The 20,931-nt window shown below is 38.2% G+C and overlaps 1 protein-coding gene across 1 annotated transcript in view; it reads right to left on the bottom strand.

Annotated features, from left to right (window-relative positions):
- Positions 1-20,931, bottom strand: part of LOC101741686 (uncharacterized) — a 181,360-nt gene that overhangs the window by 42,599 nt on the left and 117,830 nt on the right. Inside the window, exons 6-11 of the mRNA XM_038018733.2 lie at positions 17,306-17,470; positions 8,380-8,460; positions 5,485-5,670; positions 3,384-3,512; positions 2,969-3,046; positions 2,327-2,395 (exon numbers count right to left, since the gene is read on the bottom strand). Coding sequence (XP_037874661.1) covers positions 2,327-2,395; positions 2,969-3,046; positions 3,384-3,512; positions 5,485-5,670; positions 8,380-8,460; positions 17,306-17,470 — 708 coding nt within the window. The remainder of the gene's footprint in view (positions 1-2,326; positions 2,396-2,968; positions 3,047-3,383; positions 3,513-5,484; positions 5,671-8,379; positions 8,461-17,305; positions 17,471-20,931) is intronic.

Raw genomic sequence — 20,931 nt, forward strand, 5'->3', positions numbered from 1 at the left:
AGGTTATGTCAATAGTCGAGATCTTGTCTTACACTGAATGGGATGCTGTGCGCAATGCGGCACTGCTCAGTCTCAAAACAATAAAGTTTATTACCAAATGGGGCTACTTGCCAAATAGTTTATAATTTAATCATCTGTATTGTAAGAAAAATACATAAAAAAAGATTGGGTGCTGTAACAAAAGAATTTGAAATATACTAAGCGGCACTTACTGTTTGGAACTGCAATTTTTAAACTTTCATTTTCAGTTAAATGTTAACTAAATGTTAACTACAAGTTTTAATGATAATTGTTATCCAGTTACTTTGAGACTTATTAAGCTACTTTAAATAACGTTGAAAGTAATGGCGCTAATTTTAAATTTATTGATCGAAAATTTTCTACGCATGTGTCACTATTGACTAGAAAAGAACATGCGCAGTTTAGTTGAAGATAATTTCAGGTTTTAATTATTAGGACTACAATTAGGTCACTGCTATTATAGTTTGATATCTTATACTTTCGATTATACTCTAGGAAATTTGGGACTGAAAAAATACAAATAGTTTTGCGGATGACTAAAAAAAAACTTAGGCTACATAAGTTTTATTTTTATAAATAAATTTGTTGTCGTAATTTAACAATTTTGCCTGTTTTTTTCACATTTATATTTTTGAATATTTTGTTTCAAATATGATGATAGTTTAATACAATTTGATTGTTTTGTTATATTTTTGAAGCTTGTAGTGGCTTAACGGATAAGACGCCTGGTACGGCCGTATCGAATATGTCGGTGTTCGAATCCCACTGATAAGTAGGTACATTTTTTTCTAATGAAGTACCTACGCATTTAGCGGATGATTTTCACGGCTAAGAAATAACATCATGAAAGAAAAATGAAACTCGCAAAAGTTATAATTTGACTAATCATTCTAGCTAGGGCTTCTTGTGACCCCATATGCGTACCTACTACCACTCTGCCTATTTCTGCCGTGGAGTAGTAGTAATGCGTTTCAGTCCGAAGGGTGGGGAAGCCGTTGTATTATAACAATGAGCGTTGAACTCATTTCTCAAGGCGCTATTTACGATTTTAATATATGTAGGTTGATATGGGCCAATGGTGAGCTTGTTCACCAATCTAAGCAGTTAAAAAAACCCTTGTTTTCCTTGTTGTATTTTAAAGACGAAATTATTACTAGTGCTACGATATATTGTAATTGCGTATAGGTAAGTAGGTAAGTACCACCCTGCCTATTTTAGTCACCGATTCGGTCGGATCCGGTTATATAAGTTATGACGATATAGTTCCGGTAATTATCCAGTACACATATTTCTATTTATTTTTTATTTTTTCCTTTCGGATTCTCCACTCTGACCTCACGGATCTATTGGAACCTGTGGGCCTACGGATACGCTTTTTTCAGTTTAGGTTTTGTGCTTATTACTTTATATTTCTTATGGAGATTGAGGAATTGCTAAAGTGATCCCGTCATTATAAACAGCTTAACCTTGTCTGTAGTCGGAAACTGCTATTCAATCCACAATTCGTTCCTTCTTGTACCATCAGTCTCTTCTAGCTAATACGACTTACAACAAATATGAACGGTATAATCAATCCCATTAAAAGGATTTAAGCTGATTTTGTGTCTCGATCAGAAATTTAACAGAATTACAAAAGAAAGCTAGTAGATTTTTTTCAAATACTTTTCCATTTTATCTGAATAGGCACATACAATGATTTTCTAAGGTTTTCGCGAATCTAAAATACTCAAGATAAAACTGTTTTTACGCTTTATTCTCGCGTTCATTATTAACGTCATATTATACGACACGGTCAATCGTCCGTGATCACGATATCTATAAAGCATCAGAAAAGTCAGAAATAGCATATTATTATAGACAATAGTGTTTATTACACGAGATAAAACTGTAAAAGTATTTTCAATTTGAAAATAGCAATTTATTTATTGGACAAAACAGTATTAGTGTTAAATACATAATAATATAGTCATTGGACTAGCAAAACTGTCTGACAGATAGAATATAAGCTGTACTAACTAATTGTATGTATGTAAACAATCAGCACAATCTTGATTTCATTGCGAACCAATTTTGAAATATGTATCTACTGGAGTACGAAGATTTTGTTCATAGAATATTTACACTACTTATTGGATGTCCAACGATGAAATTACAAACTTAAACTGTTCCATTGTAGGTCAAAGAATCCGTTACATCTTAGTTCCGGAAACAGTCGCTAGGGCTAACCTTCTCGACACCAACAAATTCGCAGCGTCCAAAGTTTGGACAAAATAAATGAAATGAAACAATGAAAGACAAAACTTACCTGAGCTCTTACAGCCGCAAGATGGAGTTGCGTCGCCCTGTATTCATATTTCTTTATTGACATATCCTCCTAGTTAAAAACACATATCACTTATTATTCGACTTATTATTTCTAAGAAAATTATGATACTATACATACATATAATCTGTAGGTACCACAAAAATTAATAATTTTTAATCTGCTCGTAGTAAGCTCACTTGTTATTTATTTAAAATATTTAGTTAATAATATTATTTATCTTGCATATTTTTTAAGTTATTTTTAATCTAGCAATAGGAAAAACAGAGTCCTGATTTTTCTAATGAAGAATCGTCTCGACGGAGGGTTTAATTGCCCTTGGACGACAGATAGATGTCGCTAGTGTATTGTTGTAGAAATAAACTATCACGCTTAATTGTAAAATAATAATTATAATCTAATAATGTTTCAAATGTTTGTAATGCGTATTACTTTCTATTTATAGATCAAATCATTAATTCAAATTTAATGAAACCGCAAAGGATCTAGGAAAATCTAAGGAATCAGCTGATATATTTAACTTTCACATGAACTTAGTTTTTCTAAAATGAATGCGATTGGTTTTTAATGTGTTCATTTAATATTTTTTTTTGTCGTAGAACTATTTGCTCTAAAATGACTTACTTGTATTTCATTGACTTTACTGTAGACACTATTTTCGAGTCCTCTATTCTGGTGACGGGCTAAAGAGTCCAAGCCATCCTAGAATAGCGTAATATAATTTAAAAAAAACCATGAATATCCATAAATGCAGTATTTTTAGAAATTGCAATCATTATAGTAATACTTTAACAAACAAAATTTGCGTATATATCACAAAAGAAGCAAAATTAAAAGTATACGTATGATTCAAACGGTAACAAAATTTTCTTGCTATAATTGTAACGGTTACAGTAATGAATTTAGACTTTTTTGATAATGTTCCCTTAGTAAATTTTAAGAAATTAATGGATTTTTATTATATAAACTGAATGAAATTAATGTGTCTTTCAATGACCCTTCGTATTTTTTAATAGGTTTTTGTCATGCTTTATCGAACCTGTAAGAGTTTGATTTGGGTTTCGAGATCTTGAGCGTCTTTTCTAAGCTGTTCATAGCTCAGTCGGGCCTGTCCACCAGCCATGCGATCCAGAAGCATTTCTTCACGCAGAACTGGAGGCATGCTCTCCTGTTAAAAACCAGGAAAAATAAAATTATTGATTCGAAAAAAAAACAAAGTAAAAGTCAATTTTTCTTAAATTCTATTGAATACTTTTTTCAATAAGATAAAGAATACCTTTTTTACAGGACTGAGAACCAATAGAAAGTGATGTCAATAAAAAAAAAAAAAACCAAAAAAAAATATAAGTAGGTTTATTTACCCGTACTGGTTATTAGATATCTAAGGCCAATATGTTATGTTGTTCGCGACTTTGGTCGTTAAGCAAGCCGAGGAAAAAAGTTAACCAAACAAGTAAATCATTTTATCATAACACGTAACATGTAATCATTATAGTAAATTTTTGGGTTTCGCCTAAACATTGTGAGGTAAACGAGATTTCGCCAGGATACAGGAATACCGCCATAGATTGTGCGTTGATTTAAACTTGTTTTTTTTTCTAACACACTAGTGACTTTTTACATTCTTACAAGCTGTGAATTTGGAATTAAGAGGGATATTTACCTCTAGGTATTTGTCTTCGCACAAATAAGCAAAGACACTGAACAGTTAAGTACCATTTTGTCTTTCTATTATTTTGTTTGTATTGATGAGCTTTAGTTTTTGTTAGCAATTGTATTTTTTTGAAATATTCAGTATTTCAAAGTGTTATTAACAAGAAAAAAATAATTGCTATACTTAAACGACACGAATGTGGATCTTGAGGTGTCAGTGGTTATCGCCAAAAACAGATCATTGAGCGAATATTGTAATAGTTGTTATGAAATATATTTAGTACGTAGTTTCAGATCATTATCTCAAAGGCATAAGTGGTTTCATTAAAAGTTTACATCCTTGCATCAATCTACATGTACGATATTGGAACATTGTATTGTTTTTGCGTCAGTGTCAGTAAATAAGTACCTTTAGTTTTAAATGAATATAACTGCAGAATAAGGTTATCCTTCAAAGTATTCGCCCTCTTTTTACCCTTCAGGGGTGAGATATAAAAAAAAATCTTTTTAGTAATTAGTTCATTCATAATAATAAGACCTAGTAAATATTTTTACTTTCTACGTTAAGCCTAGTCAGAGGGTTAATCTGCATTCTTCGTTTTATTTATAATATGAAGATTTTTCAGAGCCCATGTATTGTACTATGAAGCCTCTTTTATTTGTAACCCTAGAAACATTCCGACATTCAAATAGAAATATTTATAAATGCAGAATTAATCTAAGCTTCGTGGCTCCTAAAGGTTCGAGCATAAATTGAATTTCGTTCTAGGGATGATTGGATTTTGCTTTGTAACATCTTGCTACTATTATATTTTGTATGTGGTTTGCGAGTCAAATTATTTATTTCCGTTTCTGAAATATTATTGATAAAATTTGGAATAGCATTTTATTTATTTATCAATTCAAAATAAATAAGATTTGAAGAATTACATTTAATAAATTATTTTACTTTTTACTATAAAAATTTAATACTGACCAAGATCATGCATATAGAACTGCGTTGTTACGATTTTCAAATCTATTTAAAATTACCAGCATTCGATCAATAAACAAAATGAGACGTTAATCACTAATATCACAAATTTCAGATTAATTTTGATTATTACATTTTCTGTTTTGTTGGATATTTACAAAATCATTCGAATAACAAAATCTGGTGAGACTAAAGCTCGCCATAATACCTACTACTTAACATAAAAAGATGCAAATTGGTTGACAATCGGATGGGAAAATAGTATTTTGCCTTTTAAGTTTTATCATTCGAGTAATTTATTTACATACAAATTTGACGCCACCCACCTTGAGATATAAGTTCCAAGGTATAATTACAACGGCTGCCCCGCCCTTCAAACCGAAATGCATTACTGCTTCACGGCAGAAATAGGCAGGGTGGTGGTACCTACCCGCGCGGACTCACAAGAGGTCCTACCACCAGTTATTGAGTATATAGAACTATTGCATTTTGTTTCAAGGGGTATTAAATTTACCGCTGGAACGTCCAGTGGCGGGTCGTCAGGTTCTGGCGGGTAAGGCGGCAGGAAAGCCCGCTTCGGCGGCTTCATTGGTGGCTGTGCGGTCAGCAGTGTACGGGCTAAATGCGCCAGATCAGCAGTACTGGATACGGCACGAGCTTGAGCACACAAAGACTCATAGCGACGCAATTGGGTGTTACACTGAGAACAAAAAAAAAACACATTAAAAACATAATACTCAAATCCTCAATACTCAAATTCCTTTACTGTTTCAGCAACTCGTCTTTGGAATAATAGCCTTCCCTCGAGTTTTCGTGAAGCACGTTCAGTTGATATTTTGAAAGCGAAATTACATGGTCTCTTTTTTAAAGCACAGATTGCTTGATTGTTTTGTAGTATGTTGTAGTTTATATAATTTATTTTATTTCATATCTATGTATTTTGTATGTATGTATCTATGTATTTATTTTTGGCAATGTAATTAAAACCTAGTGTTCATTTTTACTCATGTCTACTTCTTTAAATTATCGCCATGGGTTAACTGGAAGAGAATGCCTGCATGGCGTTAAGTTCGCCTTGTACGATATTTTTGTGTAATAAAGAATTTTGATTGATTGATTCATTCATTCATAATAACGCAATTCAATCTTATCTTATAATATCTTATATGTATATGTTTAAATCATCTATGTTTACACAATATCGAGGGGTGAAAGGCTATTTGGTTTAAACGACATTTTGCTTAATTCGCGACATTTATCTTTGTAATTAAGGGCGTGTTTTATCTGGTATTACCATCAACAGTTCAATGTTTTTAATTAAACTTCACTTGAGTTTACTCCATTAGAATAGCCGAAGAAGTTTTTTTTCGTATGATATTTCTTCCAAATTTCAAACTTTAAATGGCTCTCCTCTAAAGTTGCAAACATTTTGCTTAAACCAAACAGCCCTCGATTTAATATTTATTATTATTTTAAATTTTATAATTTTCAACAAGCTTTTAATTTCTTCTTCTTTCTGCGTTCAATTAACAAGCTTGCAGCTCGTAAGCAGATCATAATTATCCTGCCCTTCTCCCAGTCACCTGGGGTCGGCGCAACAGGTTTTCTCCTTCCATACTCTTGTATCATATACCATTTCTTCGCTCACTCTCCTCTTACCCATATCGTCTTTCACGCAATCCATGCTTTTCTTCTTAGGTCTACCTCTATATCCTTCCACATTCATAGTTAACATTCTTCGCAGCTCGTAAGCAGATGTTGCGTGTAGATTGAGCTACTTAGAATATATTTCGTACTATGCTTTGAGTGTGTCTATTCTATGTAATTTTTGCTATGACATAAAATAATTGTTCATAAAGTTACATATTACTATCCGTATCTATCTTATCTTAGAATTTGGGTTGCGTTATCTTATATGTATATTTTATCGACATGATTCATTACACTAATAACAGTTTCAGAATACTATATTTTTTAGTTTATCGTCAAAACAAGTAGGTACGAAGGCTTAATTGAGATGAATAATTACACCAAACATTTTCCTGTGTATTTTCATAACTTTGATCTGTTCGTATATCAAGTTACAAACTGAGTTTATTAATTAAGGAAAGGTATAGGATATAAATATTTGAAAAATGTTGCCACAAAAGTTGTAAAGGTCTATCTATAAGTAAATATGTGCAGAGCCCTCTTATTCGTCTAATCTAGTAAGTTTGATTCAGCTCTTATTACCGTCTAACTTTATTTCCCTTACGGCCTCTAGGGGCTTAACTAAAACAATCTCAAGATGGATGACAAAGATCGATGGGGCATATTTATTGACATCGAATTCTCTTCGTTGCGCTTGGAGAATCGTGGTGTTTTCTCTTTACTTGTTAAGCTTAGAAGGAATCCATTCTGTGAGTGAAAAAAAATATCTAGATTTTTGTGTTGAATATCAAAGCTAATTCATAGTCAGCTTGTAGCAAATTTTACTTTTATAAATATACCTTTTGAAATAGCATTCAAATACAAGTATACAATACAATATGTATGTACCTAGTGAAAATTAATTCAAAATTTTGCATTTATGAAAACCTGTATAAAAAACTGAATTCTGTATATAATATTTTATAATATTGCCCGAGATATATCATATACTTGTTAGGCTTTGTAGTTTTGTTTGAATCCGTTTCTCTGATTGTCAGAACAATTAATTGGCAAGTAATTAAAACGGGATCTGCCATTCGCACCTTTGAGGATACTCTAAATTAAGTTAGTTTGTAGGGTTGCGTACGAAGGAAAATTTAATTTTCTTTAATTACTTTATCATTGTTTAGACAAGTGACCGAGGTCACAGTCCACCTGGTCTTATGTGGCTACCGGAGCCTATAGACATGACCTCTGAAAATGCCGCTACCCAGCTTGAGACCTGAGTTCTAAGTCTCAGTCCAAGGACTGCCCCACCCTTCAAACCGGAACGTATAATTACTAAATACGGGTGATGGTAACTACTCGTGCGGATTGATAAGATACCGTACTGTCAGTACTGGTTAGTGTTAAGATGTGTTGTTGGTATGCACGGGTTGTTACCGATAACCTGTCTATATCGCAATCAAATGTCATTAGGAATAGTAGACATGACAATTGAGGGTTAATAATTATAGGAACGCAGTAATCTCCACCTTCGAGTACTTATAATCCTCATTTAACAAAGACAATCTCGAAAACCGACACATTGTTAATCTAAAATATAGTCATTCAAAGATTATATGGTTTTTTAAGTCAGAAATATGAAAATTGAGATACTTACTTCGTTAATAAATTGATCTGTCTGAGTTCCTGGACTATCTTTCACATTTAGATTAAGCAATATTGTATTATATGTATTTATGTTATGAAGCGGCATATAAAACTCATAAAAAATTACCTTTTCAGTTATAATTTCTCCTCCTTGGCAAATTGCGTCACTTACAGCAGTTGTAACTTCAGTTAGAATCTCTTCCAGCTCCTGAAAGTAATATTTAATAACATTAATTAATTATATTCCGACAGAGAAACATATTTCTTGGCGTTCTTCAAGGTTATTGTAATTAAATTCGGATATCGAAGGACATCATAGACGGTAATCTAATTTTATTGAATCTAGTTTTAATTGAAAGTGTTGTTAGTGGGATTATGTATTTAGAACTCGGATCTGCTTCAGTTGACAAACGAACAAAATAAATTTAACAGTTACTGTAGTTATATCGTCGAGAGCTTGATTAAAATTATGCACAGATCTATATCGTCTTACGTCAGCTTACATTTTGGGAGAGTAATGAGTTACATGAAGGAACAGAACTAAAATAGGTGTAGAACCTTCTTGGATAGTAATCGTTTAATTGGCAACGTGACGCAGTTCTTTTGAAATGAATAAAACGTATGGTAGTCTCCGAACACATTCTCCTTATAACAGATTTGAAGACGGTTCGAAGCACAATTGTATCAAATGGCTTTAAGGGACAAAGATGACAGCACACCAAGCTTAATTTTATTGTAATTTGTTTTGGTCAGTTCACAACATTTTAATACTTTTAATAGTTTTCGCGTCGAATTTAATGGAATTTGCTACAAATTATAACGTTTAATAGTCTTTTATCTTTTAATCTTTCGACAAATTCAAGCAATCGTTTAGCTAATTGGATGTTTATAAGAAAAATACCACTGAAATAATTTCTTACTAAGCTTACTTCGTGATTATAATGCTGTTCATTTTATTATCTATTAGAAATAACTTGTGTATTTTTGACGGATAAAAATAACATTGTAACTATTGTTTAATAACTTCATGTATAATGTTCAAATTCATATTGATGATCCGTTGCTTTTTTAATACGAAAGTAAAACATATTGAAATTTTCTCCAGTAATTAGCTTCTTCAACAGGAAACAGGTATAAGTGGTTTCAATTCCAATATGCCCCAATTCCTTTTGCCTTTGTAGTTTCGATCTATGTCCAGACTGATATTTCAGGTCTGCCCCCAGCTGTCATATTTTCTTCTCTTCCACAATCTTCTTTAGCAAGAACCACAACATTTATAAATTCGGCTAAGGACACAAAACCAACAGCTAACACAAAATATTAGTGCTCCTCGATTTCAAAATGTTGATTTTAACGTTCTGTTCAGAGTACACATATCTTACAATGCTTTTCCATTCCTATTAGCTGGTTTGATAATTATCTTCGACCTTCGTGTAGGCAAGCCCCAGAGTGATGTTCTCTGTCCTCTTCTGTATTCTGCCATTCTTTACTCTGTCATGATCTTCTCCAATTTCCATCTCTACGAAGAAGATTTATAGATATATCGTCACTCGACCAGTCATTGTGGCGAACCTTGCGGAAGGCCTATGTCCAACAGTGGACGTCTATGGGCTTTTGATGGTGTAGTGCCAACCAACGCTCGGTCCTGATTTTTCCATTTCACAAATGCAATTTCTATTCTCGCTCCTTCATTTTGCATGCGGTCAGGCTGTAATACTTGCAGCTCGCTGATATGCGAGTTGGCAAGTCCGTTTTATATTCAAAGTCAAGGAATTTATATCTTGCATCAAACTTATTATTCTGTTCTGCCAAATTCTTATTCGTTTAGTAGATATATAATATATATCCATATCGGGAATATGTAGTATTTAAATCTGCTTTTATGCGTTTTGTGTGTACTCCGATTAATACGTACATTTACGTATGACCACGAATGACTACCAAAACTATAACTTATTCGAAATCTTGGAAAAATATAAGGACAGTAAACAAACGCGAGACTAAATAAGCTTTAATTATGTCTATGACTCGTGAATCCCAAAGAAATCGTTATTTATAGCTTGTCTAAATCCGGTCATCACTTTTAATTATTATTCCGATACTCCCCTCGAGGGTCTGGAAAAGATTTCTTAAAAAAATAAGTTTTTTTACCTACTTTTAAAATTATCTACTATTATGAATTTCTGTGTATACATAAATACGTTCAAGAGATTGTGCTAGCATTTTCAAGGTTTCGGAAAAAATCATAACGCTTGTTTAATCATCTAAAAGAGCTATATTATTTATGCTTGTCAATCATTTTTTAGGAGATAAGATAGATTGATCCCGAGTTCACCAGTAAAAGATGGCTCGAACTTAATAACTTATATTGAATATAGGGCCGTATTATCAAGTTAAGATCGAAAAGACTGTCCATTAATATGATGAAATTGGAAACGTCCCTGAAGTAATGTCGTTTATACTTTAGATATAGGTATTTCAAAACATCATTTATGGGCACTTTTGCATTAGTTGATGAAAACCATTTGCAGTTAGCTTTATTTTACGGCCGACTTACATTTTATTTCGGTACTTTATGTATTCGTAAGTCATTATTTAAATTGAAATAGGATTCGGCCTTAATCGCGACGAATTCGGCATTTCCTTGCCAATTTTTCGCTTTCTGATGCTTAAGTACACTGAAAACACAAAGCTGCCTATGTGTATAAATTATATTATACTAAACCATTTTCAAAATAACAAGAGCAGCGTAATAGGCAGTAGTCCTATCATAGTCATAGCTGACCCCGCTGGTCACTATTGTCTTGTGAGCCTATTCATAGACTGACATAGAAATTCCCGGCCCTAGAATTTTTTTTTTTTTTTATGATTGAAAGATTACTGGTGGCCCGGAGGCCTTTCCAGCTTCACCAGGACAGGTGGGCGAGCAAAGGCTCAGCCTGGAGGGGTGGGATTTGCTAACAGCTACCCGAGCGCCTCCGAAGGAGACCTAACAGCTCAAGAGTAGCTGCTTCGCGAATGAATCTACTACCGGATCGGAATCGCGACCCGCTGAGAAGATCCGGCGAGAAACTCAGCGGGCTGATGCATGGGTTAGGTTGCACGTCGACCTCTTTGTCGAGTTCGACGAGTACGGTTACCGGGGTTCCTCAGCCTGCTCCTAGTGTTAGAGCTGAAGGTATCTAATGCAAGAGTTATTGGATCTGATGGATCCGTAAGGACGTGTCTAGGGCGACGACGGTGACTTGCTCCGGCGTGATCAGGATTCGGGGAGTAATCAGCGGTGGCAACGATAAGGCGATTATCATGACGCATAGACTTATCGAAGTAACGTTCCGACATTGACTTCATGTGTTTGCGGATCGATTCGAGGCCCAGGTCATCGTGTAAGTCGATGTTCCTCACGAACCACGGAGCCCCGACGGCTAACCTACAAAAGCGGGATTGTAGGGATTGGAGGGTGTCTATGTGTGTGCGGGCCGCGTGAGCGAACACCACACTCGCGTAAGTCATGATGGGCCTTATGCAAGTTTTGTAAAGTGTCACCTTGTTCCGAAGGGACATTTTACTCCGCTTACAGATCATGGGATAGAGTCTGCCGAGAATAAATGCGGCACGGTCGCGGACTGTTTTTATATGCGGGCGGAATGTCATGGATGCATCCAGGGTGACTCCCAGGTACTTGACCTTCCTGGCCCAGGGTATAGGTTGGCCGAAGAGGGTGATCGGGGGTGTGATATTTCTCCTCCTAATGCGGGAGGAAATAAGCGGTGAGTTTCCCCTTTGAAATAACACTGCTGTGCTTTTCGCTGGGTTGATGTCTATGCGCCATTTTCGGAACCACTGTCCGAGGGTTAACGCTGCACTCTGGAGTTTACTCGCGATTAGGGACTTGTTTCTACTTGAGTAGTAAACTGTTGTGTCGTCAGCGAATAAGGCTAGCTGGGTCGGCGGCGACCGGGGAATATCATTAACAAATAAACTAAATAGGAGCGGAGAAAGAACGGAGCCTTGCGGGACTCCAGCCGTGAGTAGTCGCGGGGAGGAGCGGGTTCCCTCTACTCGATATCGAAAAGAGCGGTTAGACAAGAAGTCCCGTATGATGAGCACGAGACTGTCCGGTACGCCCATGTTGAAAAGTTTGAAAATCAAACCGTTGTGCCAGACTTTGTCGAACGCTTTTGCGACGTCGAAGAAGAGAGCTGCCGTGTAGATCGGTTTTGGTCGGTTAAGTCCTACGAGAATGTGCTCCGTGAGGCGGTGCACCTGTTGTACGCATGAGTGATTTGCACGGAATCCGAATTGTTCATCGATGAGAATGCCCTTGGATGAGACGAAGTCTCTGAGGCGTTTGTAGAGCAGACGCTCATACAGTTTGCCTAGAGACATGAGGAGGCTAATCGGGCGGTAGCTCGTCGGATGATTTTTTGGTTTACCGGGTTTATGTATGCCGATAACGTCCGCTTCTTTCCACACCGCGGGAAAGATACAGTTCGCCATAGCAGCATTGAAAATAGATGCCAACATCACGATGAGTTGGACGGGTAGAAGCTTAATAACGCGGTTAGATATACCGTCGGAACCGGGAGCCTTGCGAGGACGTAGGTCTTTGATCAAGTCTTTAACTTCCATCGGGGTGACGGGTGGTAACGCATCCGAGGGTGGCAAGGAGGCTCTGCGTTCTACCTCACTGTCTACTAATTCTACATGAACAGGGTCCACAGATTGAGTGCTGGGCGTGCACTGGGTTTGCAATGTATCAGCCAGCAGCTCTGCTTTTTCGTCATCATCGAACGCCGCGAGTCGGCCTGAGGGGCCTACGAGGGGGGGCATAGTTACTACCGTATCCGATTTGAGAGCACGAGCTAAGCGGTAGTAAGACCTTTGGGAGGGCGCGAGTCCTTCTAAGAAATTAGACCATCTGGCATCTCGGACTTCGGTGATGCGAGACTTTACGTCGCGTTGTAGGGCACGCATTCGAATACGATTTTCCGCGGTAGGATACCTATCGTAGGCACGGATCGAGGCGTTCTTAGCTCTAAGGAGCTCCCTAATATCGTCGGGCAATTCGAAGCGGTGAAGGAAGTCCTCCGCCACAACTTGCTTCGATGACCTATCTAATGTCGAGGTGATATGTGACGTTACGATGTCTATGGCTTCAGCGGTATCCTGAGGAGACGGGGTAGAGTCCGGGCTAAACGGGAGCGATGGTGGATCAGATTCAGCCAGGCTAATGCCCAGCGTGTGCCAATCCACCACAGTCCTCGTGACGGGAACGGAATCGGGAGCGCGACCGAGCTTCATAATGACAGGACGGTGGTCTGAATCTAACTCTGAAACTACTTCGATCGAGTGTAAGCGCAGAGTTACGTTTTTTAATAACGCTATGTCGAGTATATCCGGGCGATGCGCGATATTTAGCGGGTAGTGAGTCGGGGTTAGCGGAGCGATGATATCGAAGGCGAGATCATCGACTAACGCGTCGAGCCGCCTGCCATTAGGGGTTGTGGTGTGTGAGTTCCACCTGATGTGTTTACAATTTAGGTCGCCCGCCAGAATGACAGAGCTTCCCATGCCGAGTAGCGCCTCGATATCACTGCTTAGAACGATCTTATCCGGAGGAAGATAAACGGACGCGATAACGATCGGCGCGTGACCCGTCAGTGAGATTCGACACACTGATGCTTCGATGTTAGCGAGCGCGGGAGGATCGAGCGGGACGCAATGCAGGGCTCTTCTATAGTAAATGACGGTACCACCACCACGAGCAGTGAGCCTGTCGTTCCTAACCATGTTATAGTTCGCGATTTTAGGGTCGCGACGCGCGGGCTTGAGTAGGGTCTCCTGCACTAAGAAAATGTCAATTTGATGGTCACGCAAAAAATCACAAACCTGATCACGTTGATTTGCGAGACCGTAAGCGTTAAAAAATCCTATCGTTACCGATAAGGGCTTTATTCTACTAATGTACGCCATTGATTACCGGCGGAGTGAGGGGAGGACGTACGTATTTAACGACGCGTATACGTCAGCGTATTCTTGCACAACGGCGATGAAGTGTTGTGCAGTGGAGGCGGCGCGAATGGCGTCACCCAAAGCGTTAACACGCTCAAAGTTGATCGACTGAAAAAAGTCGATCGCTAGAGCGAGATTATCGGACGCGGTCGGAGTGCTGGTCGCGGGGGAGGAACGAATTGTGGGGGAGGGACGTATCGCGGGGGCGGGACGAATCGCGGAGGGAGGAGCTGCAGCCGTGTTCGTGTACGGCAACGGTTTAGCCCAGGCCGAGCCGCTGGGCACCGGCGCCGGCACGAAGGCAGGCTTAGCCTTCGGCACAGAGGATGCTGAGGCTTTGATGTCTGGGCGGGAAGCTCGGAGGCGGTTTTGGCGGGCGACGCGGCGATTTATTTTTGGAGCTCGGGGGCATCCACGGTAGTTCGCGGGGTGACCCTGTGTTCGGCACAGGACGCAGCTAGGTGGTTCGATGGCGGTTTTCTGGTCGCGAGTACAAAGGGCCGTGGCGTGATCGCCCAAACACTTAACACATCGGGGGCGCGCGTGACAGTTACGGGAAGAGTGCCCGTACAGTTGGCAGTTATGGCACTGACTAGGAGTGCCTTTTTTATGGGGGACTTCGACGGCGATACCGGAGAGCTTACAGACGGTCTGTATGTTAAAAATGTGCTTACCCTCGGGGGTAGGCTGGAGGGCGACTAGAACCATATTGTATGGCTCCCTACCGCGGCCGGTGTGCATGCGGTGCACGGAATTTACTAGTAGGCCTTGTTCTATCAGATCAGCCTTGACGAGATCGGCATCTAGCTCCTTGGGGATTCCACGTATGACAACGCGGAGTTCGCGCTCCTCCTGGAGCGTATAAGTGTGGAAACTTATACGCTCCTTTCGGAGGTAACTTGAGAGGGCCCTATGGTCGTCGGGTGTCGTTACTTTTATTTGAATCCCGTTGGCGAGATTACGGGCGCTGACAAAATTAATATTTTTGGCCTTAAGGGCCAGGGAAACTCGGTCCCAAGCTGCCTTCTCTTGAAGGATTACCGGGGGAGGGGTCTGAGTTTTAGATTGTGCCACTGGACGCGGCGACGATGTGGCACGGACAGCGGGAGCGACGGGGGTTGGAGGGCGGGGACGCGACGCGTTCGCGGCTTTGCATACTTTAGCGGCCGCGGGAGCTCGGGCCTCCGCAGCGCGCTTTTTACCTTTTTGGACTACTGTGAATCCATCAGTCGCGGCGGCGGGGGAAGGGTCGACCTCCATGTCAGACTCTGAATCGGATGAGGAGAGCGCGGGCGACCTGCGGGTGGGTGTTTTAGCGGGCGCAGTGGACGACGCAGGCACGACGGAGGCTGTGGACGAACGCACGGGTGCAACGTAGGCCGCCGACGAACGCACGGTTGGGGCGGAAGCTGCAACGGTCGACGCAGAAGTTTTGGGCGCGAGTATCGGGGACACGGGATCGGCGGGCGCGACGGAGACGGCGATGGACGACGCAGGAGCGACGGGGGCGACGGAGATTGCCGGCGAGTTCGCTGCGTGATGGGTCTTGAATTCTAAAAATTCTGCCGATAGCGTTGGGTACCTAAGGCGAAGAAATTCTGCAAACAGATCGACCGTGGACTCCATTATAATGGACGAGTGCCCAGGGGGGGCTGCCCCGGGACTTTAAAAACACACTCGCCTTACGGCGAGGCCCCAAAAATTGTAATAATCGCAATTAATTACGGCACACAGCCGTCCGCTTGCAAACGGGCCACTAAGTTACCGAACGAATTCCTGGAATTTAGGGGTCCGCCCGCTCACAGATGGCGATGCGACGCAATTAGCACAGGTAGTCACTTCCGAGAAAAACACTTGGACGCCAGATGTGCCCCGAACCGAGGTCGGGCAATCGAACGGTCGATGAGCACGTCAGCACGCGACGGGTGCCTGAATCGGAATGAGGCCCTAGAATACGGAGACTATATATTACTATATACGGGAATATAGAAATGACTATTATTCATTTCGTTCTATCCTATTGTAAGATACAGACTGTAGAACAATAACGATTTTGAATGAAAGGCATTTTTCCAAATAACACATACATATAACTACTTTAAATGTTACTAAAACTTGTCCTTGGATAATTCAAATTAAAATAATTACTGGTTTATTTATAACTTAATGAACGACTTTAATGAATACTTAGGTACAAGAGTTTTTACAATACTACCTTTATATTATTATTAATTTGTTCTATCAGAGAAATAGTCTAAGATAACTTTGCATACCTTAAAAATAAAATTAATAATGACTGTGAACAAAATCGAAGGGTCGTAAGAAAAATTGACATGACTGGATACTTCATGTTATCTTTATAATGCATTATTTGACAACGTTGTAAGGAATATACCGAATGAAGTGGTGTGATAGCCTTGCGGCTTATTGTTTCAAACAATGAAAGACACCTTTACTCAATATGATTCCTTCATCTCCCGCATCGCTGAAGCATAATTCATCCATACTATCTGAAGCCGTTGCGTTAATTCACAGAACGTTTCCAGATATCTTTTTTGGTGCGTACTATTCGAATCTGGAATGAACTGCCTTTCGCAGTGCTTACGGAGCGCTTTGACCCGTCCTTCTTCAAAGATTTGGGGAAAGCCTTTTTTTTATTGCTTAGATGGGTGGACGAGCTCACAGCCCACCTAGTGTTAAGTTACTGGAGCCCATATACATCTACAACCGTAAATGCGCCACCCACCTTGAGATGTAAGTTCTAAGGTCTCAGTATAGCTACAACGGCTGCCCCACCCTTCAAACCGAAACGCATTATTGCTTCACGGCAGAAATGGGCAGAGTGGTGGTACCTACCCGCGCGGACTCACAAGAGGTCCAACCGCCAGTAAAAGCCCTCAGCAGTAGGCAGCGGTTTGACTGTACCCCTGAATTTTTTTTATGTTCCGGTGCGACTGTGACCATACACCATAACGTGTGCCGTATGTTCATCTGCTTAAATGGTAGTTAAAAATATATAAATGAAAGGTATAATTTACCTGTAGTATAGTAGGCAGAGTATGTTTGTGATATTGTTCAAGCATCGCGTTTGTAGCGGTTAATTGCTGCACATAATTGTTGTGTGAATCATAGTAAGTGGCCAAAGCAGCTGAATTCGGACTGTTGCAGTAGGTCAGGAACGCCGCCCGGTAGTCTTGACGGCTCTGGAATATAAATGGGTTATTGACTTTTGTTGCTAACTTACTTACGTCTAGTTTGGAGTTGGCCAGTACGTCAAGTTAGTACTTACGTCTAGTTTCGAGTGTAAAACGAATTACAAATTTGAACTTTGACACGTGGAATAGTTTAGAAAACTTTGTTGATTATAAACGCATCATTGGATTTTTTAGATAAGTAGGCACTGTATTTTTATTTAGACACTTAGAATTTAGCCTATGACTCAAATTTTTGTTTTTGATGACAATCGAAAAAGATAATCGATCGAAAAAGGTCTTTATAAAGATGATTGCCAAAGTTTGACCGACTCGGTGGAGCAGTAGTTAGTACTCCTGGCTGTTGCGTCGAGGGTCGTGGGTTCGATTTCGTGTGACGAACGGATTTATTTGCTCTTTGTCTGGGTCTTTAGTTTCTAATTATGTATGTATATTATGTACCATGTGGTACCCACAGTAACGGAAATTATAGTTTGGGGCCAAGCAATAGTGTGTGACTGGTCCCACAAAAAAGTAAAAAATACATCACAATATGTTCACATTCACATAAGCAAAATAATTTTCTTCAGCTTTTCTCGTAACTATTTTCAATCAGTATAGATATTATAAACAGTTTTTTAAATTACAACCATTTCATTTGTACGTATATCTATCTATCCTATGTCTTCAAGGGACTTTACCCGAAAATAAAGTTTAAATAATCCTATATCTAATATATAAAATTCTCGTGTCACAATGTTCGTTCCCATACTCCTCCGAAACCGCTTGACCGATTCTCATGAAATTTTTTATGCATATTCAGTAAGCCTGAGAATCGGCTACTATCTATTTTTCATACCCCTAAGTGATTAGGGTTGTCCACCCCTAAAATTTTTTTTTATTTGGACGTTTTTTTTTTGTTATGTAGTTGAAGTGGTATTATGTGGTTGAATGAGGTTTTGTTATTTTTATTATATACATATTCCCTCATCGTTCACAGCACTACATACCTCTTTCACTCATTTACCACATCCTTACACACTTACAATAAATTAGTTTTTTTTTCTACACTAGAAATTCCCTAGAAATCTTATATGTGGCAAAACAATGTTTGCCGGGTCAGCTAGTTTATCTATATAATACTATCTTACAAACTACTAAGAAAGATCAATTGCAGTATTTCTTTTGTAAATGGATTGGTAACAAAATCACTATTTTGATGATTCAAAGAGAATATTTTTACGTATAATACATATACGTATTTATGTATTTATGTGGTCATCAAATAATTTTAATTCTCTTTACTAAAGTTTGCCGAATCTCTCATGCATGTATTCATATGCATGGTTATTCTTTCCGTATCTCTAAATGTAATTATATTTATAAAAGTATGCAAATAAAAATGTACTGAAGTAGAAAAATATTGTGTGCTTAATGCTTTTAGAGCGGTTTCTCAATGCGTTTATCGATAGTAGATATGGCATGATGGAGTGTGTGACCGCGCTGTTGATTGCTTTTCGATGTACTTGCAAATAGCCGGGTCTTTTCCGGCTGATTTTCTGTTTATTTCAAATTTTTATTGGATAAATTTTGGTAATTTTATAGTAGTTCAAAGTGAATTGATTAACTTTATGCTCCAATTATTATTTTTTATTGGTTTTAAGTCGATAATTTATAATCAACTAGCTGACCCGGCAGACTTCGTAGTGCCTCAATCGATAAAGAAAATACTTAACCTTTTTTATAAAATAAACTTAAAACAAACAAAAGGAATCCGTCCAACGGGAGACACATCAAAGGAAAAACAAAATTTTTATTTTTATTTAATTCCGAGCATTTTCATATTTATCTACCTTTTAAACCTTCTCTGGACTTCCACATATAATTCAAGACCAAAATTAGCCAAATCGGTCCAGCTGTTCTCCAGAGTTTTAGCGAGACTAACGAACAGCAATTCATTTTTATATATAACTAACTGACCCGGCAAACATTGTTTTGCCATATATAAGATTTCTAGGGAATTTCTAGTGTAGAAAAAAAAAACTAACTTATTGTAAGTGTGTAAGGATGTGGTAAATGAATGAAAGAGGTATGTAGTGCTGTGAACGATGAGGGAATATGAATATAATAAAAATAACAAAACCTCATTCAACCACATAATACCTCATTATAACAAACACCCTATGTGGACAACCCTATTCACTTAGGGTTATAAAAAATAGATAGTAGCCGATTCTCAGGCTTACTGAATATGCATAAAAAATTTCATGAGAATCGGTCAAGCGGTTTCGGAGGAGTATGGGAACGAACATTGTGACACGAGAATTTTATATATTAAATAATATAGATTATCAATATTACAATTTTCCATACAAATTGAATTATATTGGAAAATGTAAAATAATTACATTATGAACGATAATAATTAGAAATTCATTTTATAATATAATGATGATAATTAATTTAGGTTAGATTAATATTAAATTACAGCAGATGGTGATATAAACAATGGATTTGTAGATGATAAAATTAATTAAAATGAGACCGAAGATTTGGAGAACTTCACTTTTCAAGTTTCTGGAACGTCGGTAAATAAAAACTCCGACTATAATGGAATCGTCTTTGATAAAAAATAATTCTAAAGCCTTAAAGTTTAATTTAATAATCTTGACTTAATAAATCCAGTGAAATAAGGCGATTGCAAAGATGAAAGTTCAGAATATTACCTTTTTTTGTGAAAGGGGATTTTAGAGATTTTTTGCAAAAGACTAGTAATTAAAAATGGTGGTCCTTTGGTGGATCTGATTTCGTACATTTAAGTAACGTTTTAATGAACATTCGTTAAACAACTAACATTTTTTATTTATGGCTTTAAATTCTCGAAGACAAGAAAAAGGTAGGTAGTTCGAACAATATATCGATTGTCTGATTGATCGTCTGTACAATTTTTTTTTTTTTTTTTTTTTTTCTTTTTTTTTTTTTTTTTATTGCTTAGATGGGTGGACGAGCTCGCAGCCCACCTGGTGTTAAGTGGTTACTGGAGCCCATAGACATCCACAACGTAAATGCGCCACCCACCTTGAGATACAAGTTCTAAGGTCTCAAGTATAGTTACAACGGCTGCCCCACCCTTCAAACCGAAACGCATTACTGCTTCACGGCAGTTTCAATTATAAAATAGCTCTTGCATTATGAACAAACTATACTCGAATGTAATTACTAAGTGAGATTAATGTTACCGAAAGCACTCACAAAGATATTAAAAACATCCGATAATACGAAGTAAAGAAAAATACATTTCGATATCACTTTGGTGTCGCGTCTACTGTTCATCGCTTCGAGTAAATACGTCAATTCTAACAATTCTCCTCGTGATAGGACACGGATTCATAAATTCAATTTCTTAAGGTCTTCCCGGAAAAAGACTCTTAGTGAATTTCGTCGAAAGTTTTATTTCCAGTTTCATAAGACGT

Source organism: Bombyx mori, chromosome 22 (assembly GCF_030269925.1).
Source record: "Bombyx mori chromosome 22, ASM3026992v2".
NCBI lineage: Eukaryota > Metazoa > Arthropoda > Insecta > Lepidoptera > Bombycidae > Bombyx > Bombyx mori.